Source organism: Mus caroli, unplaced genomic scaffold (assembly GCF_978045245.1).
Source record: "Mus caroli unplaced genomic scaffold, Mus_caroli_1 scaffold_15, whole genome shotgun sequence".
Classification (NCBI taxonomy): Eukaryota; Metazoa; Chordata; class Mammalia; order Rodentia; family Muridae; genus Mus; species Mus caroli.
The window spans coordinates 77848894-77874054 of NW_028227270.1; the positions used below are offsets into that span (position 1 = coordinate 77848894).

General features: G+C 47.3%; 2 protein-coding genes across 2 annotated transcripts in view; one reads left to right on the top strand and one right to left on the bottom strand.

The window, feature by feature from the left end:
- Positions 1-314: 314 nt before the first annotated feature.
- LOC110308160 (transcription factor BTF3 homolog 4) lies at positions 315-1359 on the bottom strand. Its single transcript, XM_021180541.2, has 2 exons — positions 1323-1359; positions 315-1283 (listed from the first exon to the last, which is right to left on the bottom strand). The coding sequence occupies exon 2, from the start codon at positions 1268-1270 to the stop codon at positions 794-796; it is 477 nt and encodes a 158-aa protein (XP_021036200.1). The 5' UTR covers positions 1271-1283; positions 1323-1359; the 3' UTR covers positions 315-793.
- A 10138-nt stretch (positions 1360-11497) lies between these two features.
- Gfod1 (Gfo/Idh/MocA-like oxidoreductase domain containing 1) overlaps positions 11498-25161 on the top strand; it is a 96402-nt gene continuing 82738 nt past the window's right edge. The window contains exon 1 of the mRNA XM_021180943.3: positions 11498-12539. Within this exon, the coding sequence (XP_021036602.1) occupies positions 12287-12539 (253 nt within the window). The 5' untranslated portion in view covers positions 11498-12286. The remainder of the gene's footprint in view (positions 12540-25161) is intronic.

Consider the following 25161-nt stretch of genomic DNA (forward strand, 5'->3'; position numbering starts at 1 on the left):
AAAGAGGAATTAGGCACTCTCTCAATTCTATATGGAGAACTTCTGTCTCAAGCTAGGCAGAAGAGAAGAGTAATATCAAAGGCTGACCAGTTCATTTAAAGACCAGTATGTGGGGAGGCAGGGCACCAGGAAGAAAACTAAAAAAGGACATTGTATGGGTCTGATTAATGAGTCTAAGGTAGCCACACCAAAGGGGCCCATCTTGTGACTCTGGCAGCAATCTGGTGGCAAAATAGCTCAGGACATTTTCAATCCAGAGAAATGTATAAAAATATTAAAGTTAATTCAACAAATTAACACCAAGCTTCTAACAGAAGGACTCCCCTCAGCTCTGCAATCAGAGGTACTCACTTTTCATCAATTATGTGCAGTATTTGTTAGGAAAAAAAAAGTAACAAATGTAAAGATTTGCTTTATTTCTATTGGGGGAAGGAATAGGATAGATATAACTGTTATCCAATCTGCTGTCCACTGTGTACACACATACCCACACACATACATATTCATACACACCAAAAGTTCCACCCCCAAAAAAACCAAAAGCCACCCTCAAACTGTACCAATATTTCATATTTTGACCAAAAGAACAGATCCTGGGAAGATAGATCCTGGGAAGAAGTGCAAAATGCAAAATCAAATGACCGAGAACTGCTGAGCAGACAGCATCATTAATATACAAAATATTTATATTACTGAACTAATAACAGGTGTGTTCTCCATGTCTGTAAAACTTTGGAACAACAGAGCTGATTGTTAAATCTAGTCCATGCCAGCTTCCAAAACCCAGAGGATTTTAGTTAGCTTCATTTTTCGATGCTTCATCAAAATTTTCTACAAGATCTGGAACATCATCATCCTCTTCATCGATGTCTTCTGGCTTGGGCGCTTTACTATCCAATACTTGCCGTGGGAACTGTTCAGCTAACTTTCTAAGGCTCGTTAAGCTGTCAGCACCAAGCTGACTTAATATTCCAGGAAGCATTTCTGTGATTGGTTTGGCTTCTGCATGACCAGTAATTGCAAAGGTGTTAGCGGAGAGGGAAGCTTGGACTTTGGGATTGTTGAAATGAATAACTGTACCATCGTCTTTAATCATGTTCACCTCTTCAATACCAGCTATATTGTTCACAGCCAGTTTCTTTAGGGAACTCTGAAGCTTTTTGTCATCAGCAGTAGCTGTCCTATGTACCACCTTCTTCTTCCTGCGAGCTGTACCCTTGCCCCCTATCCGGACCTGAGCTTGAAGTTTGGCTAACTTTTCTTGATTCATGCTGTTGTTAAATCTGTCATTCTTGTTTCAAGTGTGAGGTCATCTCAGATACCTGCAGCGGGGAGGGTCCTCCAACACCAGCACGCGGCAAGAGCCCAAAAAACCATTTTAAATGAAAAGAAAGAAAGAGGGCCAGCAAGATGGCATTGTATGTGAAGGGGCTTGCTGCCAAGACTGATGTCCTGAGTTCAATACTTGAGATCTACACGGTGAAAGGAGAGAACTAACTCCCATAAGTCGGCCTTTGTGCCTCTATGGCCAATTTCTTTATTCAACAGCAAGGCAGGAAGGACTGCCTGAGGCTCTGGGATCTAGCTGTCAGTGAGTTCGAGTTCTTGCTGGAAGGTGCTTACATTCTATCTAGGCAGCGCATCATCAATGCATCGAACCAAAGACCGGGGCGGGTGCTGCACATGGAACTAAACGGGCTGCGGCTGGAGAGCACCTGTTGGGGGTCAGAAAGGACTAGGAACTAGGCGGACTTGCTTCTTACTACAGTTTAGGGTCATCACAGAGGAGAAGGCTGGTCACACTGTGTTCACAGAAAGCAGAAAGCAGGTGGCAGGGGCTGCGGGGTGGGAGAGCAACAGAGGGGATGGATGGCAAGGAGGGTGATTTAAGCCCAGGTCCTGTGGCAGGATCCTCAAATCCCAGAAGAGAGAGATGTAGGAGTCTACAGATTTCCCAGAATTTCTAATGCAGGAAGCCCCCCTAATGTTTCCAAATACACATTTGCTCTCTGGACCTCCACTGCCCCCAAGTCTCCAAATGCCTCCAGGCCCCCCAATACCTGCAGGTCTATAGATGCCTCCAGGCCCCCCTAATACCTGCAGGCCTACAAATGCATCCAGGCCCCCCATTACCTGCAGGGCTACAGAAGCCTCCCGGCCCCCCAGTGAACTCAGGCTTCCAGTTTTACTCATATCCCTCAAATGCATCATGTCTCCCAGTTCTGGGTCTCCGAGTCCCTCCAGGGCCACAAATCCCCCCAAGACTCCAAGCAAGGAGCTCACCAAATACATCAAGGAACAAGGTGTAGGTTGGGGTCATATTTTTGGAGCATGTATCTGACTTTCGAGCAATGTGTGGGGCTGGCACAAAGGATTCACTTGAAGGAGTACCAGATCCCAGTGTGTTTGAAGAACAGGTGGGCTAGATGCCCTCAAGAGCATCCCCAAGAGCATCTAGAAACTCCTGCGAAGTGGGTGGGTGAACCCACGCTCACTAGACCAGCACACGCATCTCTATTAGGGTTTTAGAGTTGTGAAGAAACATCATGACCATAGCAACTCTCTTCTTTATTTTTTTTTCCAAGACAGGGTTTCTCTGTGTAGTCTTTGCTGTCCTAGATCTCGCTTGTACACCAGGCTAGCCTTGAACTCAGAGATCTGCCTGCCTCTGCCTCTTGGGTTCTAGAATTAAAAGAGTATGCCAACACTGCCCAGTATCCATGACAACTCTCATAAAAAACAAACAAACAAACAAACAAACAAACATTTAGGGCTGGCTTACAGTTCAGAGTTTCAGTTCATTATCATCATGAAGGGAAGCATGGTGGCATGCAGGCAGACATGATGTTAAAGAAGTAGCTGATAGTTCTACATTTGAATCCACAGGCAGCAGGAAGAGACTGTCATATGTTAGAATGAGGGTTACGTTAGGGTTAGAGACTGTCATACTAGCCAGGCTTCTGAACCTCAAAACCTACCCCTAGAGACACACCTCCTCCAACAAGAGCACACTCCCCAATAGTGCCAGAGCCTGAGCTTATAGGGACACATTTCAATTCAAACTACCACAAGTGATCATGTCCCTGTTAATGCTCCTGCCTCTGGTGATCCTGTGTGCTCTGGCCTACCAGATGTTGGCTCCCTTCCTCAAACCAGCTCCTCTGATGTCTTCCCAGCTCCTCTGCAGTCTTGATCAAGTTTAGGGAAGTTCTAGGTAGAATGCTGGCTAGCCAAGCCCGGACTGCAGTAACATTTCCATCAACAACAACAACAACAAAAAGCCACAGACCTAATTCAATTTGTAGCCTTTGAAGACACAACAGACTCAGCTCCAGCAATAAGCTCTAGTACCCTCTCCCACTTCATAGATCCATCTGCAGTTCAAGCTCCCACCAAAGATGCAGTCTGCATCCACAGCTGCATCCCCTACCCCAGATGATGCTCCCAGCATACCTGCATCCGAAGGCTAGTTCTGGAGGGGGCAGCTGAGAGCTCTACCTCAGAATTCAGGTCTGGGATCAAGGCCTCTTACAGATTTCATGGCTCCTTGGATACCTTGTTGTTTCCTGATATTGCCCAGCCCTATTTACCCCAAGGTTATTTCTAGGAGCCCTTTGGTCCTTGTAAAGACAGCAGTGAACCAATAAAAGGTGGCATCACAAAAGGACTGATTGATTGCCCCAGGACATTCCTCTGTCTATACAGGAGGCAGGTGTTGGGGCGCCTGCTTAGTCCTGAAGATCCCCAGGTGAGGTCTTGATTTTGATTCATGTTTCTGAGTGTACTAGCTTTCAACCTGAAAAAAATCAATCAATCAAGCAAGCAAGCAAGCAATCAGGCAATCAGTCAATCAAGCAACCAAGCAAGCAATCAGGTAATCAATCAATCAAGGAAGCAAAGCAGCAAGCAAGCAAGCAAGCAAGCAAGCAAGCAAGCAAGCAAGCAAGCGAGCAAGCAGAGAACAGACAGAAAGTAGAACCATGCTAAGAAACCTGAAGGCCCTATTTCCTCTAGAAAGTCTCCAGCTCTAAAATGTTCTGCAACCTTCCAAGACTGGGTCACCTGCTGGCCACAAGATGTTCAAACATTGGAGCCTGTGAGGGACATTTCACATTCAAACTACAATGGTCTACTACCTGCAGAGTGTGTGTGTGTGTATACTGAGCTAAGTCCTGTGGCCAACAGTGAACCAGCTCTGAAGACAAAGGATAGAAGCAAGAATATTCCTAGAGTCAGGAACGGAAAGTACAAATACCCTGTGGTAGAAAGGAATCAGGTGAGCCTCAGGGACCAAGGCGGTACAAGAGTGACAGGAACAAAAGGGACATTGGGTCAAAAGCACTCTGTATTGGTCAGAGTGGTGGAGTAGCACACAGAGCCTTAGCCATCGTTGAGGAATTTAAATGGATTGCAACAGGGATAGAAAGGTTTTAAACCTGTTAGTGACTACCCAATGCTTTATAAAGCTCTCAGATTTCCTGTGAATCAGAGAAGCAAAAGCATGAAGGGCTATCCTATGAGAAGTCCAGGGTAGACCAGATGGCCCCAAGCTCCTGTCCAAAAAGAACAGCAGCAGGAGAGATCTTTTCCTGACTTAGATAGCTGTTCGTGTGACCCTCTTCAGGAGAATTAAGTGTGATTCCCTTCTCTTGGGAATGGAATGCCAGGTGTGGAACTAGGGTGAGGAGGTTCACAGTAGGGGCTTAGTGTCTGGTGTAGTCATGGGCTGCATACTTCCTGACTATGGAATCAAGAGACTAAAGTCTAATTGTGTGTGTGTGTGTGTGTGTGTGTGTGTGTGTGTGTATTTGTATGAGTGTGTGTATTTGTATATATTGGTTTGAGTATATGTGTATGTGTGGTATGTGTGTTCTCATGTAATCCAAGTAAGCCTTCAACTCACTACATAGCCAAGAATGAGGATGAACTTGAACTCCTGGTCTTCCTGCTAAGGGACAGGGGATCACAGGTGTGTGTGTCGCTACCTTTCCTGCCTTTAGTCAGCACTGGGAACTGAATCCAAGACTTCCTGCATGTTAGGCAAGCTGGCAACTGCATTGCCAGCCCCAAGTTACTCAAATCTCAAAATCAGTTTCTTAGGTGGAATGGTGGAGAGAGCTGTGTCTGCCTGAAGGAGCCAGGAAGAGTCACATGTTCTGCCCGACGAACTTAGTGTCCCACATAGGGCGCCAGAACTTGTTAAGTGGCAGCCATATTGGAGAGGAAAAATTAAAGAGTTGAAAGTTAAAGATGAGCGGGTACTTTCAAAAACCCAACTACTGGAAGACAGTTTAGCACTCAGCCTCAGGACCGAATTTGCAAAGTGCTCAGTAGACCTGTGGTACCACTTCTAGCATTCTAGCATTCCCACCCACAGCTTGAGTTCCAAAGAGCCGAAAGCACATCACAAGGCAGATATTATTTATAAGGTTATTGCTTTTAAACAATGTATCATATATAATAATTGAACAGTTAAATTATTACTGACCTATTTTAATATGAGAAGAAATCCCAAGCCAGCATCCTTCTAGAAGCATGAAATTTATTTTTTTCTTTCTTTTTTCCTATTTTTATTTCTTTTAGATTCAGCTTTTATGTGTATGGCTATTAGCATGTGCCTGCACAGGCTGGGAGTATGTATAGATCCTTCAGAACTGAAGGTCATAAGCTGATGGATGTGTGTGCTAGGAACTGCACTCAGGTCTTCTGGAAGAACAGCAAGTGCTCTTAGCCTCTGAGCCGTCTCTCCAGCTTCTCCATTTTTATTTTTAAAATGATAAAAAGGCCTACATTTTAGAGTCATGTGACAATTATTTTTGTGTGCATGTGGGTACATGTTTTGTATGGATGCATATAGGATGTGCATGTATGTGTATACACATACATGTGGAGGCCAGAACTGAACACTGAGTGTCTTCTACAGTCATTCTCTATTCTACTTTTAAAGATTTATTTATGTATTATTTTATGTATATGGATGGGTGCTTTGCTGCATGGATGTCTGGACACCATAAGAGATCGGCTCTCATCATAGGTGGTCGTAAGCTGCCATGAGGTTTATGGAAATTGAACTCAGACTCTCAGGAAGAGCAGCCAGTGCTCTTAATTACTGAGCCATCTCTGCAGGCCCTCTACCTTACTTTTTGAGACAGGGTTAGTTTACCAGTTGGGCTAGGGCTAGCCTACTCCTTCCTAGCCCTGAGGTTATGGACATATACTGCTGCAGCCAGTTTTAATCCCATCTCTAGACCTCCTACTTGTGTGAGAAGCACAACTACCTTTTAGCCCCATAGTATTTAAAATTACTCTCAAATGAGGCTAAATTCTTCACCCAAAGTAGCAGAGATTGGTAGCTCAATCATGGATACAGGCTGTGTGTGTTAATCAAGGATTTGTTGCTGTTGTTGTTGTTGTTTTGTTTTTGCCTGGTTGATTTGGTCAAGTAGCCCTGTTGCTTTGGTGGAATATCAGGTGAAAATGGCACAGCATAAGAATGGTCATCTCATGACCAAAAAACAAAAAGAAAGGGAGAGAAAAGCCAGGGTTACCCAGTCCCTGTCTTGGTTAGGGTTTCTATTGCTGTGACAAAACATGATAACCAAAAATCAAGTTGGGGAGGAAAGGGTTTATTCAACTTACATTTCCAGATCTGGAGTTCATCACTAGAGGAAGTCAGGACAGGAATTCAAGAAGGGATGGAATCTGGAGGCAGGAGGCCATTGGAGAGTGTTGCTTACTGACTTGCTTCTCATGGCTTACTCAGCCTGCTTTCTTATAGAACCCAGGGATAACACCATTTATCATGGACTGGGTCCTCCCCCCTTGGCCACTAATTGAGAAAACATCTTGCAGGTGGATCTCATGGAGGCATTTCTTCAACCGAGGCTCCTTCTTTTCTGATGTCTCTAGTGTGTGTCAAGTTAACACACAAAATCAACCATTATCATCTCCTATAAGGGCATGACTTAACTTAAGAACCTCTCACCAGCTCCAAACTCCCAAAGACTCCAATACTTCCCCATGCACTGTGGGGATCAAGCCTTGAGCACATGGGACCTTGGGAGGACATTCAACATCCAGATTATAGCAAGAAGGGGAAAGATAATCTTAGGCTTGTTTTCAACACTGTTTTGTTTTTGTTTTTTTTCCGAGACAGGGTTTTTCTGTATAGCCTTGGCTGTCCTGAAACTCACTTTGTAGACCAGGCTGGCCTCGAACTTCAGAAATCCACCTGCCTCTGCCTCCCAAGTGCTGGGATTAAAGGCGTGCGCCACCACCGCCCAGCTTCAACACTGTTTTTAAAAATATATTTTTAAAATTTCTTTGTGCATGTGTGCACACACATGCAAATTGTGTGTGTGTGTGTGTGTATAAGCATGTGCACAGAGCTATTTAAGTCCACAAGAGGGCGTTGCACCCGCTGGGACTGAAGTGACAGGTGATTGTGAGCCACCTGAAAGGGTCACTGGGGACCAAACTCAAGTGTTTTACCAGATCAGTACATGCTCTTTACCCTGGAGACATCTTTCCAGCTCCTGTCAGCACTGTTTTAAAATGTCTAAATGTCAGGTTGGATCAGGTGGAATCCCAGGCCAGGCTTTCCACATAAGAACGGTAAAGAATACCACACATAATTTTAAAAACAAAAACAAATACCAAAATTGTGTATGTGCAAACACTGTCCATTCAAATGGTTGTATTGCTGGGGCGTGGGGCAGACGCACACTCAGAGTCATCCTATGGCTGGAACAGATGAAGCAAGACCTACTAAACCAGTAGGACACAAGAGCACACCCAGATGACACCCACTGCCTGTGAGGAGCCACCTCACCTCTTTTCACTCTCAGAGCGTGTCCATCTACCGCCAGACCTTTCTTCCTTTCAGTCCCTGGTGACTGCAGGAGTTTCTCTCTGAGGGTTGTGTCTCAAGCCCCTCACAAGCTACCCACCATACAAATCTTTCAGCAATTCCAGGTCACGTCTCAGCCACTTCCACAGGCTCCCCTTCCACCTTAAGTATACTCTCCATCAGTCTAGAAAATTCTCCCTTCTAACTCCAGTACGCCACCTGAAACCCAGGTCCGGTTCTCTTTTTAGTCTGTATGTGTTTGTAAGCTTTCCTCTTCAACTTCAAAGGCCTCATGTACACCCACATGAGCCCTGGCAGCCCCTGCCTGGTTGTCTCAATTTATGTCCCAAACCAATAGGTCTCCTAAAGTTAGCATCTGAGGGAGAGGCAGTCTGACATTTCCAACTGCCCAAATCACTGTTGTGTATATGCCTGGCTAAGTTCTAAAAATGTTACGCATCCCCAATCATAGTCTTCTCTTGCTAATAACACAATGACACATAATGGGTAAACATAAAGAAAAGAGGTTTGTCTTGGCTCAGGGTTTGGTCCAAGGGTGAGGGCCATGTCTGGGGATGCTGGTCTGCTAGGAATGTTCTAGAGTGGTACTAGGCATCACTGGAACGAGACAGACTCTTCTGGCATTCTCTCCTTCTATGAAGCCTCCAGAATTCAATCATGGTGCTCTGCTCTGATGACTTATCCAACCCTAGTAAGCTTCCAAAGGCCACAGGTACCGGACATTCAGAAGTGAAGGAGACCTGAGGCATCCTTCCAGTCTCAGTGAGTCTGCAGTCCATTAGGCAAGTGGGTGATAAACAGGCGACATAGGGGGGAAAGCAGCGATAAAGGATGACTTTTGTGACAAGGAGGGTACTTTAGAGGAGGTGGCCAGAAAGGCCTGACCTAAGGGGAGGAGGATGAGCACAAGCTAGAGAAAAGTGAGCAGCAGGCCTCTGTCTGTCTGTCTGTGTATGTGTGCGTACGTGTACATGTGTGTGAGGCAGAGCAGCTAATATAAAAGCCTTGAGACGAGAGCAAACTCAGCTTGCACAGTGCAGAGCTAGGAGACCAACGCGCTGGAATACAGAGCCTGTAGCCGGAAATGGTTAAATACTAAGGTATGCAAGATCAGAGTGAGGTCAAGTTAGGTTACGTAGGGTTGTTCAGGTTCCCTAAGGACTTTGGAATATATGTGTGACTCAAATCCATTGTCGTTGTAGGACATGAGATGACTCACCTTTCAAAAGATCGCTTAGCTCACTCTGGCTACTGAGCAGGGAGTTCAGAGTGAAAGCAGGCAGACCGGCAAGGACAGTGTCTAGCTACTGATATCCCGGACTTGAATGCCCCAGAGGGGCATTCAAAGGGCAGCCTCTCTTTGAAAGACATGCAGGAAAGTCCATCTTCCCTCCTTTGTGGATAACAGGGAATGGTATTGTTACAGAGGACTGAGAAGGTATATATATATATATATGTACATACCTGTGGTTATAGGCTTGGGAGGTGGAGACAGGAGGATCAGAATTTAATCAAGGTCGTCCTCCTCTGGATAGTGTGTTGGATTCTACCCTGAGCTACATGAGACCTCATCTGAAAACAAAACAAAAACCCAAATAAACCACACCAAACAAAAAAACAAACAAACAACAACAAACAGTGGCTGGAAAGATGGCTCAGCAGGTAAGAGTGCTCACTGTCCTTTCAGAGAACTTGAGTTCTATCTCTGATGCTCATATAGAATGGTTCACAACCACCTGCAGCTCCTGCTCCAGCAGATCCAGTCAATGCCCTCTTCTGACCTCCAAGGGCATATGCATTCATGTGGTATATACCCACACCCATACGTATAAACAATAGTAAAGAAAAAACCCAAATCGACAAACAAACAAGCCCAAAACAACATACAAGAGCATAACAGAATTCATTCAGGTTATATACATGGCCTAACATTTATTTTCAAATAGAATGTATGTAATAAAAATAAATATCAAAATAGAGGGCATATATATTACATAGAACCTTTCTAGGGAGCATCCTTCTCAGGACGTCACGACTGTCAAATCACATGGTCCTCTCTAGTGTCAGCTATTGTCCCCCTTTACAGACAGACACAGAGAAGACATTTGTCCCGGGTCCCACAGGGTGCAAATGGCAGAGCCAAGAGTCAGCTCCGGTTTCTGACTCTGCAAGCCAGGAGTCACCCACCTTGCATCTGTCCAGGGGTGGCATACCGTGGCTCTCACTCTGCTCCAAGGCAGCACCCTGGCAGCGATTGCTGCACGCCTCCTTTTCCTTTGGCACTTCTCAGCTAACCATCAGCAGGCATATCTTGTCTGCTCTTTGTCTGACCCTGTTCAGGCTGTTGCCAATCCCGGAGCACTTTGTCCTTTTTAATAATGTCGTCTTGAGGTCAACTTTGCCTCCTCCCATTGCCACACAAGCCTGTGTGTGTGTGTGTACATGTGTGTGTACAGCTCTCTCCAAGAGCTCTGTCTCTCTCCCAGTTGTTATAAGTTGCTTTAAACACTCAGATGTATCATGTTTTCCACGCTTATGTTGAAGCAGGGCACGTGTCTCTTCCTCTGAGTGCCAGGGATGAACATAATAGACAGTAGTAACGTCACCTTTCCAGAAACACTGAGCTAGAAGAGCAGGTCCCCTTGCCCTTTGGCATTGACTCCTCCCTCCCAGTACGAAGAGGGCACAATGTGACAGGTGGTGAATATCCATCCATTTGTGTATTTAGACAAGTGCCTACTATCTCGTTAGGCCCTGTGATAAGTGACGAGGATATCTTGAGACATCAGACACTCACTCCGTCACCACCACAGTTAGGGCTTTCCACACATCTTGGTCTGAGGGGCCCCAGCATTCTGACTGCAGATGTAATGAAGGCCAGGAGAAGCGCTGTGCCTGGGAACTGAAGCTGACAGAGGGCAGTGGCCAGGAGTGGCAGGCAGCCAGAAGTAAACAAGGAAGACCAGACTCCAGACACACGTGCCACAGCCACTGCGGAGTCCCCAGTCTGGGTGAGGTCGCCTATGCCACATGGGCACAAGCATGGAGTAGGTGACCAGTGGAGCCTCCTCAGGAGTGGAGTTGGTTTGGGATTGGAGCTGGCACACTTGCGAGTCAGAACTCTAGGGGTTCAGCGCCGAGATGCTGGTGTCTGCCTTCCGATCCTGGCACTGTTGTTCATGTGTGTCACCTTGAGCAAATCCCTTAACCTCCTCAGAGCTCACTTTCTCATCAATGAAACGAGTTTCCAATAACCTCAGGGTTAAGTGCCTGCACAGCTTCCCTAGAGGAGTGGCGAGCACAGAAAAATACCCGGGAGAGGAGACTGTGAACCACGCTGCTCACACTTTTGTGGGGTCCTCCGGCCTCCCCGAGGTCTTAGCATCCGCCAATATTTTCCAAAGAACCCAGTTCTAGCCTATTAAGGGCGCACCCTGCTTTGATAGATTTATTTGCTTGCTTGGGCGGAGCTTGGAGCACAACGAGGAGGAGGCGGCCGCGGAGGCGGAGAGCGCAGAGAAAGGGAAGCCACCCGGGGGCAGCAGGCGAGCCAGGCGGGGCCGGGGAGGAGTCAAAGCGGGTTCCAGGGGCCGGGCGCTGAGCGCAACGAGAGCCTTGGGCGGCGGAGACAAGGGCGGGGGCGACGCTTGGCGGCCAATGGAGCACGGCGCTACTGCAAGGGCGGTGCAGGAACCCCAGCCGCTGACAGTCAAAGTCGCCAACTCCGCCCTCGTACCCGCGGGATCCCGGAGCCGGAGCCCGAGCCCGAGCGGGGCCGAGGCCGCCCAAGGCGCGCTGCGAGCGAACGAATATGGCAGCAGAATGAGGAGCCTGGCGCCGGGTGGTATCCGCCGCTGCGGTGCTGCTGCTCGGGATCGGCGCCTGGTACACTACAAGCCTCATCCTTAGTCGGCCTCCGGGTGGCCTCTGGGTTCCATTCGTTACCAAGGACTTGGGGAAAAAGAAGATCCGCAGCCCACAGAGGGTGGTGAATCAGGAGCGCCATCCGGGAGAGAGATTCTGCCGGGATGAGCCGGCCATGGGGCGGCCTCGGCCGGGCGCACGGAGCCGGCTGGCGTTGCCGCGGGAGCGCTGCCTGAGCCCGGGCTCCACGGGGCTTCGGGGCCTCGTGCGTCCTGGCGGAGTCCCTGCCGCTGTCTCCGGGAAGGACACGAGCCCCGAGTGGCGGGCACTGCAGCAGTCACGGCGCTGAGGCTCCCGGAGCCTGCAGGGTCTGTGGTTCGGTGCGCTGTCACGCCACCGCACTCGGGCGCCTTGCCCGGGGCTCGGCGGCTAGCGCAGCGCAGCGAGGTCGGTCGCAGGAGCCGGGGACTGCGGGACCGGCCGGAGAGGCGTGCGCGCCGGTGTTCGACTGGAGATCCCGGCAGCAGCAGAACCGGGCGGACCTGAGCAGCCATGCTTCCCGGGGTGGGCGTGTTCGGCACCAGCCTCACAGCCCGAGTCATCATCCCGCTGCTGAAAGATGAGGGCTTCGCGGTGAAGGCGCTGTGGGGCCGCACGCAGGAAGAAGCCGAGGAGCTGGCCAAGGAGATGAGCGTTCCTTTCTACACCAGCCGCATCGACGAGGTGCTCCTGCACCAGGATGTGGACTTGGTGTGCATCAACCTGCCGCCGCCGCTCACTAGGCAGATCGCTGTCAAAACCCTGGGTGAGCGACCCCTCCCCCAGCCCTCTCTTCTTTAGCTTGGCTCTTCGCTTCGCTCCCTTTCCAATTGGACATACCCCAGGAATCCCAGACCCAAGCGTGTTACTCTCAGCTTTCCCCTTTCCACTCGGTGGCCTCCCCCACCTCCACGCTTCGCTCCTGATACCAGCTGGAAGCGCATCCCCACGTGTGTGGTGCGGAGGCTGGAATAGGCTTGGATTCTAGGTATAGGAACCGAATGGGTCAGATGCAGAAGACCGGTTACTGTTCCAGGAGGGAAACTCGGTATCCAGCTGTATATGTTAGTGCTCTGGTGTATTGGTGCGCGTGCGTCTGGAAAAGGGGAGCGCGTGGCCAGGAACCCTTGAATAAAGGGCCGCACACGTGGTGGCAGGGTTTTTCCTGGGTGTACCTGTTTGTGAGCAGCTGTGGCACCCAGTTTGGATCGTTTTGTTTCCCTCCACAGTAAGTGAGTTTACTGTGAGATTAGAGAACTGACAGCTGGCTGAAATTATCTCTTCTGCTCTGGAAGGAAGCAAGTGAGAGTGGGCGGGTCTATCAGAACACTCTCAGATGTGTCAGAGGTTAGTAAAGATTGTAATTTAACCTTTGGGCACAGTCTCCCAGGAGTGGGTGTCTACTCCAGTTGAGAATTATATACCTTGTATTCTTCGGAGATGAAAATTGTGGTTTCAAAGGCAAGGATGCTTTGTGTGTGTGGAGGGGGCCGGGATGGGAGGGGGAAGCCAGACGCTGCAGTTTCCTTTGGAAACGTGCGATGGCACCTCCGTATTTTGCCTCGGGAATATTCCAGGGATACATTGTGTTTACAAGCAGGCTGGGGGTTCTTTCTGGGCTCAAACGGTGTCTTGAGCAAGTCTGTCCATCAGCAGTTCCCTTCCATACCTAAACCAACCATGCTCGGCTATTCCCAGACGTTTCATACCTACCCTTGGAAGCCAGGGTTACCGAAGTGGAGAAAAAGCTCCTAACAAAGTAGGCTGGAGAAATTCTAAAGTGGGGGCTACCGGTCTTTCCTTTACTGTATTTATTGTATTACGCTTCTGGCTTTTGGAGCCTGGCTTCTTTAGCTTTGAACTGAATTCTAGATTGACTTTTAGCCAATGTTTCTTTTCTGTTTCACTGCTAGTTTATACTAGTTGTTTACACTGGATTTGTTTGTCAAGTAGGTGATAAAAAAGTTAGAGTATAAAACCTATTAGGGCAATTTCTATACCATGGGTTCCTCTTAAGCCCCATCTATGCTAAAGGCTTGGGTCTGGTCCGATTTAAAAGCTTGTTGGAGCATTCTTCCCCCCTCTCAGGTGGCATCTCTACAGTACAGGCCCATGGAGCAACCCCACAACATGGGGGTACCAATTACAGAGCATGCTCTGATGGTCTCTGGTACTTACTATCATTGTTGTTTGGGGCGGGGTCTTGTGTATCCTAGACTGTCCTTCAACTCCCTGCTTAGCTGAGGGTGGCCTTGAACTTCTGATCCTCCTGACTCTACTTCCTGAGTGCTGAGATCCCATACCTCGTTTATTTGGTTCTGGGGATCAGACCCAGGGCTTCTTGCCTGTTAGGCAAGTACTTCACTGGCTGAGCCACACCTCCAGCCTTTATCTCATACTTTGGCCGCCGAAGCATTTAGGGATGTGGACCATTGTTATACTTTCCTGGATATTTCTGTGATGGTGGTGGTGGTGGTGATGATGTTGTCTGTGTGAGGACTTGGGGTGTTGCACCACGGTAGAATACCTGACTGGCAGGCACAGGCATCTGGTTTCAACTCTCAGCACTGGAGAAGAGAATCCATATAAGTTCTTGTTTTGTACTGACAAGGCTGAAGTTAGTTCCTCTTCAGAGCAAAAGCATGGGAGGCTCTGTTAACTGGGTTTACCAAGTGTGACAAGGGAATAGCCCTGGGCTTATCCTTTTACTGTGGGCTGTAGGCATTTTTTCCTTTCCTTTTGAGTTTGTTTGCCCGAGATTCAAGGCAGTCCATGATTATGGAAAATGCAGAGGCACTGGACTGAATTTCGAAATGGTTGCACAGGTGTTAAGACTTCACTGCAGACTTAGGAGGCTTCTTTCAATTGTACCTTTGAGGCTACTCCTGACTGACTTCACAGTCACGGTTAAGAGGTTCTGCACACATAACACAGGAAGTGGAAAACCCCAAACAGTTATCAGGCTGGCCTTGGCTGCTGGAGGTTTGCACATATGAGCGTTTGCCTGGGACTGAAGAGAGCCATCCCTTTAATGAGTCCTGGTGAAGTGTCCTTCTTTCTCCACTGTCAGCAAGACTGACCTGTGCCTCAGTCCACGTTGTGACCTGATAAGGAGAAGGCACCAGATAAGTGAAATTGAGCCGGTGGCATTGTACACACCTTCCTTTGATTTCCAGAAACTCCCTTCAGAGTCCTACTGCTACCAGACTTTGGGTCACAGTCTATGTATGCTTCAGCAAGCCAGGTTCAGCCATAAGCCTGTTTAAACAGACACATTAGTAGCAGAAAAGGAGATTTATTCAACCTTGAGAAGAGGGACAAACAGGACCCGGTGACCCTCCCAGTCGGTTTTCAAGGTCTTCAAGTGAGACCTTGCAATAGAGGTTTAATAGAGGCTCAGGATGATGGGTGGCTGAGTGGTTCCTATTCAGGTGCAGGCCGCCCCACATTGTTATGGCTCCACCCTCCTGCCAGGTGGGTTGACAAATTGCAAATCACTTACCTGGAGAAAAGCTTTCCCTCTGGCTGTCCCAAGCTTTAAGCTTTCTCTTCTCCCAGCATGAGATTCCTGGGGGGTGGGAGTGGGAGTGGGGCAGAAGTGGGGATTCCATTTTCTTGGGGTCCATTGTTTTAATAGTCTGAGAGACCAAGTAAAGGGTGTTTCTTTAGACTGTGTTCATTCTTTTCAGGGCAGTTACACTGCCTCTGTGGCATTTCTGCTGTAGAGATATTTCTGTCACGCACAGTTTGTTTGCCATTTAGGGCTGCCTATAACCAAGAACCTCTTGTGGGCCAGCCAGTGTGGTATTTGGTTGTGTATAAAGCATTTTAACATGGTGAAGGCAAGTATCCAAGGTAGATTGGATTTTCCAAATGAGGGTACCCAGGTTTGGAGAGCCGAGTTCCAGCTACCCACGACCATACAGCTAGAGTCCACCAGCAGCCCTCTCCAGCCCTTTCTTCTACCACCTCCTAAGCTTTCCTTCCCTTCTGTCAGAGACAGCTCTCTCTCCCCACCCCCCTCTGTGTGTGTGTGTGTCCTGTGTTGCTTTCTATCCCACCCTTGGAATTGGTTCCCCCATATTAATGCCATCTCCTGGATCTTTCTGTCTTTGTTATCCTTTCTGGGACCTGGCTCACCTCAGTGGGTTCATCCTTCATTGTGATTCAGGTTATAACGGGGAGCCAGAGACACTGTTCCCATTGACTTTGCTTTTAGGAAAAGCCTTATTAGTTCGGTGGCACCGTAAGCAAGAACTGATGTCTAAGGTGCCTGGCCAGCCTCGTGTCCTATAAGGCATTCAAGAATCCATCAAGATGGCTCAGTGGGAAGAGATGCCTCTCTCTCTCTCTCTCTCTGCACTGTAGCATGAGTGTGTGCTTGTGAGTGTGCACACACACAAACTCCAAAATTAACATACCAGTAGGGTATGTAGGAGAGGCTCCAGGTTCTTAAGTTCCGGCTTCTGTCAGGAGTGCCATTTGTTCCTGTGGTGGGATTAAGAATTGTGCAGCCTTCCAGACTGATCATCTGTTAGCATCTCCAAATCTTGTACTTCTGCTTCTCATTCCCACCCCCTCCTTTGTGTACCCTTCAAGGCGCTCAGTACCACGAACCTTTGTACTTTCTAGAGCTAATTTGAATGCATTTGTTTAAAATTGCATTCAGTTAGCCTGAATAGGTTATATATTTACATGACACAAATTTCAAACTATATAGAGTTGGTGTACTCTATTCTGAGGTAATCAACCTTACTACTTTTTTTTTTTTCAATGTCTTCTATCAAGGTTTTTCTGGATATAGTAGTGAATATACATGTAAGAGCTCCCTCTGGGGACTGGAGAGATGGCTCAGCGGTTAAGAGCACTGGCTGCTCTTCCAGAGGTCCTGAGTTCAATTCCCAGCCTGGGAATTGGTGGCTCACAACCATCTGTAATGAGATCTGACACCCTCTTCTGAAGTGTCTGAAGACAGCTACAGTGTACTCATATAAATAAAATAAATAAATCTTTAAGGAAAGAGAAAAAGAACTATGTAGACCAAGCTGGCCTTGAACTCAGAAATCTGCATGCCTCTGCCTCTCTGGGATTAAAGGCATGTGCCACCACAGCAAGGCTGCATGTAAGAATTCTCACTTCTTTTGGGTGATTGTTAAAGTCCATTCATGCTACTGGAAATCCACTATTTATCATTTGACAGTGCTAGCTTGTCTATCGATTGATCTACCATCTACTATCTATTAAAAACATTTAATATTATATTAAAATTTCAGTGTATCATATAGCTACATATTCAGTTGGCCCTCCACGTTTGTGAGTTCTGCATTTGTGTATTCAACCAACTATGACTCAAAAATACTTGAAAAACAAAGAGAAGAAACTGTACCTCTGCTGAACAAACACAAATGTTTTTCTTGCCATCACTCCCTAAACAGTGTAGTAAGACAACCACATCCAGAATTCTAACCCATTAGCTACCCTAGGCTGATAGGTTGAAAGCTGGGACAATAATGTAGACTACACACCAATGCTCAGCTGTTTTACATAAGGCGCTTGAGCATCCCTGAGCCTTTGTACCTATGGGGATTCTGGGACCAATCACCTGCTGATAAAGATAACTGAATGCATATATATGTGTATGTAATATATCTGTTTTATACAAATATATATACTGCACCTAAACATACATACATATATTTAGATTGTGACTGTATCCTTACCATGTTTTGGTACATAAGATCTTGCTGTATGGGTAAAATGAAAGTGTATTTGACCCATCCCCTGTTGTTCAACATTTGGGTTGTTTCCCATCTTACACAAACATGGAATGAGTCATCTTGAGGCACTGCCGTTTTGTACACACTAGTGTGTTTGTAGCATAAATGTGTAAACCGAGAGCTGGTCAGGAAGTATATTCGCATTTCATTTGATGTAGATACTGCCAGAGGAGCTGGCACTCGACACACTCACTGTGTTTGGTCAGTTTTCTTCAGAGCTGCTCCCTGCAAGGCCCTGGACCACAGATACCTAGAGGCTGCTTGCCTAGAGGATGCCCAGAGTACAGTTTGGCTCACACTGTTTCATCCAGAGCAGCTAACAGCTCAGGACAGTATCCAGGACTTCCCAGTTAGCCTTGGGTCAGTCAGAACCTGCCAAAAGTCAGAGTCCTCCTGCAGCAGGGCCTCTCTCCTTAGCGAATGCTGCCTGGCTGCTGGCCTAGGCCCAATCTATTCTCTGTACTATGGGAAAGGTGAATGTGTATATAAATAACACCTGCAAATGGCATTTCAGTAGGTCCCAAGGAAGCTGGGCGAACACCGATGGATGCTGAGGAGGTTCTTGGCTTCATGTTGTCCTACCTCCACTATGCCTCTTACATCATTGGCAATTGAGCTCTCTCTTGGATGCACCACCCTCCAAGACCAAGGCCTCTGCTGTGTTCCTGGAATTCCCCTGCCACTTATCTGACTCTGGCTCTCTGCACTGGCTCTGGATGGTTGTCTAGACTGCTCTCTCTCTCTCCTCCCTTTGAATGGCTGGATCCCTCTCCTCTCCTCTCCTCTCCTCTCCTCTCCTCTCCTCTCCTCTCCTCTCCTCTCCTCTCCTCTCCTCTCCTCTCCTCTCCCCCCCTCCCCCCTCCCCCTCCCCCTCCCCCCTTCCCCCCTCCCCCTCCCCCTCCCCTCCCCTCCCCTCCCCTCCCCTCCCCTCCCCTCCCCTCCCCTCCCCTCCCCTCCTCTCTTTGAATGGCTAACTCTTTCTCTCCAGATCCAGCTCATGTGTTATTTTGAGGGAGTGACTTTTCTGGACCTCTTATTCTACCAAAGTTCCTCTTCCAGTGCTCTGGGTCTTTCTGTGTCTCTTGCTTCCTTTCTGTCCTTGGTGACATTCTCACTGCTGATGAGTCTCATGCCTGCTCGTTGTCCCTCTGTTGGAAGGTAGCCCTTCCAGGGCTGAGCTTTACTCTGTGTCTTCTTTACCGTCACTAGACCATGCCAGATACCAAGTCATCTAGCAGTCAGCTACAAACAGCTGCAGGATGACCAGTGAAATGTGGAAGACCTTTTCATTGTGTGGACACATGATCTTAGGAATCACAGGTTAGGGACAAGACACATCCATCCACCTATCATTTCTGTTCCGGGTATGGTAATCTGCACCCCCTTCCAACTTTACTGTGCATTGATATTACCCGGAGAGCCCTTTAAAACTCAGATTCCTGGGGATGCACAGTTTCCACCCAGCCCATGGTTGCAATACTGGACCAGCTAGACACTGGAGTTATGACAGCACTCTGCCATTGGAAACAGAGGGGGCTTTCCTCCATGAGTAATCACCCTGTTGGTGAACTGTGCCAAAAATACCTGCTGCCTTGCCTGGAATGGGGTGCCACTTGCTGTCACACTTCCTGTCCCCATGTTTGGAGGTAGCTGTGAAAAATAGAAGCTTTATTCACCCTGGGGCAAGGAGTAAAACCCGACGCTTTCCTTGACCTCTGATCTTTGCTTACATGGAATCTTGCCCCAACTCGCTTGGCATTTGGCATCATTAGCTAAGGACCCGGGGCAGTCCACCCTTTCCTGGCAGCTGTGCTTGCTTTCAGCACCGAGGAAGGCTGCTGGGACAGAGGTGAGAACCGACGTCTCAGGCCATTGTTGCCACACCAGGCATTATATGGGCTTCAGATAATGACAAAGGCAGACTTGGTCGTGAAGGGAGCCATTCTGAAATCCTGGCAGACCCTGCCTTTCCAGTTCTTCCCCGGGAGTTTCTTTTGGATCTCTTCCTATCTTAACACTGCAAAAAGAGAGAAGTGATTGTGTTCTCAGGGTTCCTGCCTTGGTGCACAGCGGGAAATGATTTTTGGTTTGCCAGGTAGGTGTAGAATTGAGGAAGCCCTTGGGGATTATGTAAATGGTAGAAATGACTCTGTTTAGGGTTAGGAAGACTGAAGCGTGACCAGGCTCATTGCATTGAACTGATATTGGGTGCACTCGAATGATCGGTTGTAGGATGTGTGGAGCTTTGGAAATGAATGATTCCGTAGAGTTTCAGCTTGGAGAGGGAGAAAGTAACTGAGGTTGGGCCTTTTGCTACCTGAACTGGGAGGCTGATCATGAAAGAGGAAGTAAAAAGTGTGCGTAATATGCAGGTCTGTTGTGACATACTTGCTCGCTGTGACTTAGGAAGGAGCATTCGTTGTCATGCAAAGTGCGGTGTGTGTGGCTAAAGTAACCAGTTTCAGGAACTTGGTTGGTGGGCCACTACTGGGTGACTTTGGGAGAAGTGTTTGTTTTAAAAAATTATTGCCGGGCGTGGTGGCGCACGCCTTTAATCCCAGCACTCGGGAGGCAGAGGCAGGCGGATTTCTGAGTTTGAGGCCAACCTGGTCTACAAAGTGAGTGCCAGGACAGCCAGGGCTACACAGAGAAACCCTGTCTCGAAAAACCAAAAAAATAAAAAAATAAATAAAAATAAAAAAATAAAAAAAAATAAAAAATTATTATTAAAAAAAATTTTTTTAAGTTATTATAGTGTGTATGTGGAGGTCAGAGGACAACTTGGCGGAGGTGATCTCCCTGTCTACTGTTATGTGGGTTCTGGGGATTGAACTCGGGTCTCTAGGCTTTGTGCAGTGTGCACTTTTACTCTCTGGGTCATCTCACCAGCCCTTTCGAAATTGCTATTGTGTTCTGGTGTGTGTGTGTCAGAGCCAGCTTGTAGAGGGAGGCCAAAAGACAAGGGTAGGGAGGGGTCGGCTCTCTACTTCCACCTTCAACACCAGGCTTTCTTAGTAAGTAACTTTGGCTGCTGAGCCTTCTCACCAGCCGCACCCAGTGCCCATTGTTCTTGAGCCTGGGTTATCTCACCAGTGAAATGGAGCAAAGGATACTGCCCCCTGGGGACCGTTAAAATGAGAAGGATTATGTCAAAACCAGGCCTGGTGTCCCCACTCATTATATGTATCGGCTCAGTAAACATTCATTTCTCATTATCTCTCGTGTGATCGGGTCTCTGGTTAGTTTATACGTATGATGCTTTTTAAATGGGGAGGGGTGAGAGTTGAGACAGTGTCTCATCTTATAGTCCAGGCTGGCCTTGAACTTGGGGCAATCACCCTGCTTCAGCCTTGTAGGTACTGGGTGGGATTACAGGTGGTTGAATGGGATTACAGGGATTACATGCCTGGGTTGAATGCTCCTTATTTTATTTTTCAACTAAAAGCATTTCTCTTTGAGACCTCATCTTGTTTACCCCGGGCTGGCCTTGAACTCACTCTGTTGCTGAGGATGAGTTTGAGCTTCTAATCTCTTGTGTCTACCTCCTGTACTGGGATTATAGGCATGCACTACCATGCCTGGTTTTATGCAATGCTTGGGGGTAGAACACACAGGTCTTTGTCAATGCCAGGCAAGTACTCTACCAAGCCCCAAGTGGTGCTTTTCAAATGTTTTTCATATTTCCTGCCAGATTTAGAAAATAGCATTTAAAAGTTTTCTTCCCTCCCTCCCTTCTTCTTCCCTCCCTCCCTTCCTTTTTTTCCTCCCTCAAAAGGGAAGGTTATCTAAGGCAAGTTTTTCATTTTGTCTTTGCTGCAAACTCAGCCTTCACGGGCTATGGAGTCTACATGCTTGGATCAATAAATTACAGGTTGAAATTACCCATAAAAAGAATCTGCACCTGTGCCTAACACATGCAAGCCTTTTCGTGTTGTCCACCCCCTGCCAATGCAGTAGGGCCATGGTTTCTGCAGTCTTTGCATCTAGCTGGGATTTAAAGTGTGTATGTAATATGTGTACGTTCAGCGCAAACACTGTGCTTTTACTAAAGGAGCACTCAAAGACTTTGGTACCCTCCAGGATGGCAGAAGCAGTGCTGAAGATGCTGAGGGACCACCACAGCGGCCTCATGGATGTGGGAGCAGCAGCAGAAGTTCTCACTGTGCTCCTGAGACTGACTATTTGTGATGGGATTGTGGGACAGCCCATGGAAGCCCAGAGCTGGTCTTGGGTACCTGGGCTGTGTTTTCCTAGAGTTTTGCTTCTCTGTGCATCACTAATGTTGTCTGCCCATCCCTTCTCACGACAGATAGCCTCCCGATGCTTCCAATGTGGTAGACAATTCTGTCTGCAGTTTCCTGCTACATGCCTTACAGGCTCAGCTACCTGGAAAGAACAGCCCCTCCCTACTTCCCAGGTGTCTCTGCTCTGTCTGCTGCTGGCTCCTGGCTGGCGTTTCTATGGTTACCTTGGGTGTTTGGATAAAGCGAAAATGCTGCCAGGATCACTCAGCTGGAGGGTAACAGGTATAGAGGGAGTCAGCGTGCTTATTCTTAGTGCAGCCTCACTCCTATGCTGAGAAGAACACAGACTTGGTTGCCATTTGCACGAATGTAGATGTCTCTAACTTTTCAAGATTCATTTACTTTTTGTGTAGGAGTGTTTTGCCAGAGTGGGTGTATGTGCAACATGTGAGTATGGTGCCCATCGAAGCCAGAAGAGGGAGTTAGAGCCCCTGGAACTGGAGTTTTGGATGGTTGTGAGCCTCCATGTGGGTGCTGGGAACCAAACCTGCTCTTGCTCTGCAAGAGCAGCAAGTGCTTTTATCCTCTCTCCCACCCTTAGACATTTCTTATGTTACATCGTTATTTACTTTATGAAATACATTGTTGCGTTACTTCTCTAATTGACTATAACAAAACAATGAAAAGAAACAATGTTTATGAGATCTAGGAAGACCAGTCTTATTATTAAATATAAGATCATGTATATGTTTATATATGCATATACACATGGACACACACATATATATGTCTATATATATACATATATATACACACACACAGTGCTGAGGATGAAGCCCAAGGCTTTGAACTGACCAGGTGAGTATTTGTCTAGTGTAATTGTCATGGAGGGATAAAGACTTAACACCTTCAGCTATCAGTGTAGGCAAGCAATGGCCCTCAAAGAATTAGCACTTCTCCAGGAGTGCTTGTTGGAAGAAGGAAAAGGCTGACATCTGGTGCCAGCCAGAATGGAAACTTGTCTCCTAGAAAGAGATTTCGCACAGCTGTGAAAACCTGTCTGACTGCATTACAAGAGAAACTGGAACCAAACAAGGTTGGTGATGGGCGTGGCCACACCTTAGCCAGGACAGCTTAGTTATGCATGATTCTTGCCTTGTATTTAAATCTAAACCTCCCTTGGAACCTGGAAGAGGGACTTGCAGGGGCAGGGCGGGGCGGGGTGCGGGTGCCACTGCCTCTTGTTCTTCCCAATGTGGCCAAATTGAATAGATCTCTCTCTCTCTCTCTCTCTCTCTCTCTCTCTGTGTGTCTCTGTCTCTGTCTCTCAAAAGGCTTATTTGTTTTTATTTTATATGTATGTGGGTGTGCCTATATATGTATGTATGTGTACTAAGTGTGTACCTGGTACCTATAGAAGCCAGGATAGGGCACTGGATCTCCTAGAACCAGAGTTACCTGGTGTTGTGAACTCCCATGTAGGTGATGGGAACCGAACCCTTTGCAAGAGCAGCGAGTGCCCTTACCCAGTGATCTCTCTCCATGCCCTAGACTGCTCCCCCCCCCCCCCGCCCTCTTCTATTCACTACTGATTATCTTTAATTGGAGCGGAGAGGGTGGATGGATGGCTGAGCCTAGCTTGCTGGGTCTTGGGATGAATTTGGGCTTAAAATGGATCTAGAGGAGAGGGTGGGACTTAAGGGTTTTTTTTTTATTATTATTAATTGTGAGTCTCCTGTAACTCTAGCATTTGGGAGCAAGAGGGTCAGATGTCTGTCTATACCAGTGTCTCTCAACCTTCCTAATGTTTTGACCCTTTAGTACAGTTCCTCCTGTTGTGGTGACTCCCCCCCCCCCATAAAATTCTTTCCTTGCTACTTCAGAACTGTAATTTTACTACTGTTATGAATTGGAATGAAAATATCTGTTTTCTGATGGTCTTAGGCTAGGCCTGTGTAAGGATCATTTGACGGGTAAAAGGGTTGCTATCCACAAGTTGAGAATTGTAGGCTTACACAATGAGACCCTGTCTCTGAATGAATGAATGAGTGAATGAATGAATATATACACAAGGGGCTGGATAGATGGCTCTGCAGTTAAGAGTGCTTACTGCTCTTTCGGAAGACCTAGCTCCTAGTACCTACCTGGCAGCTCACATTCATCTATAATTCTACTTCCAGGGTCTCTGATGCCTTCATCTGTGCCTGCCAGAACTGACTGAATACATGTGATACACATACATACAGACAAACACTTGCATACATTTAAAAAGAGAGGGGTTGGGCTGTGGGGCTGGGGTGGGGTGCTGAGCTCTAGTGACGGCCCTAGTACACAGTGGATAGAGTCTGTCCAGCTTTCTCAACAGTTTACTGTAAGGACTGGGCATTCTCGTCTCTGTAGACTTAAAAGCAAAGAAACAGAGAGATTTCACATGCAGGAGGGCAGCCATCTCCCCAGCTTATTGCCAGACCTTGGGTTGTTTTGGTTCTTGTTTTGTTTTTTGTTTGTTTGTTTTTTGAGACAGGGTTTCTCTCTGTAACCCTGGCTGTCTGTTATATATTTCAAAATACTCAGAAATGAAGAGTTTGAAGGTTCCCTACCCCGAGAATGGATCAGAGTTGAAGCAATGGAAAGGCTAATTACCCTGATTTGGCCATCATGTGTGTAGAGCTGTGTCAAATTATCCCTCCATAGTCTCTCAGTACTCATTCATATGCCAGATGCCAGACACATTTTAAAGAATGTCCAAAATTAAAAAAAAAAAAAAAAAAAAAGTGTGAGCTTCTGTCAGTACTCCTTAAGTTATTCTCTCTCCTTAGGCCCAAATTAATGATAGTAACATGTGACAGATCTTTGGGGTCAGCAAGGGACACAGGTATCAGGAGTGTTAGAAAAGAGCAGCTCAAGAGGAGCCCAAATGGCTGCCTTATTGAGTGTGAGAAGTTGTGCAAGGATGGATTCATCCTGAAACATTTAAAGATGATGCTCCACGTGGGATGGGGTGGGGGATGGGGATGAGATGGGGCTGTGGAGGGACTTGACCTGGCTTGTGCTGCTGTGCCAGGCTTTGCTATGGTTTGTCTCCTTGGGAACTCACATTCAAGTTTAATCTCCATAATAAGAGATTAAGAAGTGTGGGACCTTTAAGAGACAACTGGGGCCCTGCCTTCAAACAAGATTAATCCACTCATGTGTGTTTCACTTTCTTCAAGGGATGGGGTGATATGGAGTGTACTCATTGGGGTGTTGGTGTCTCAGAACTAATTAGTGGAGGTTTCACAAGGTCTAAACACAGCCCTCGCAATGTATTAGTAAGGACTCTATTATTAATCAGGAGGAAATGTGCTATGGCAACTCTCCTAAATTC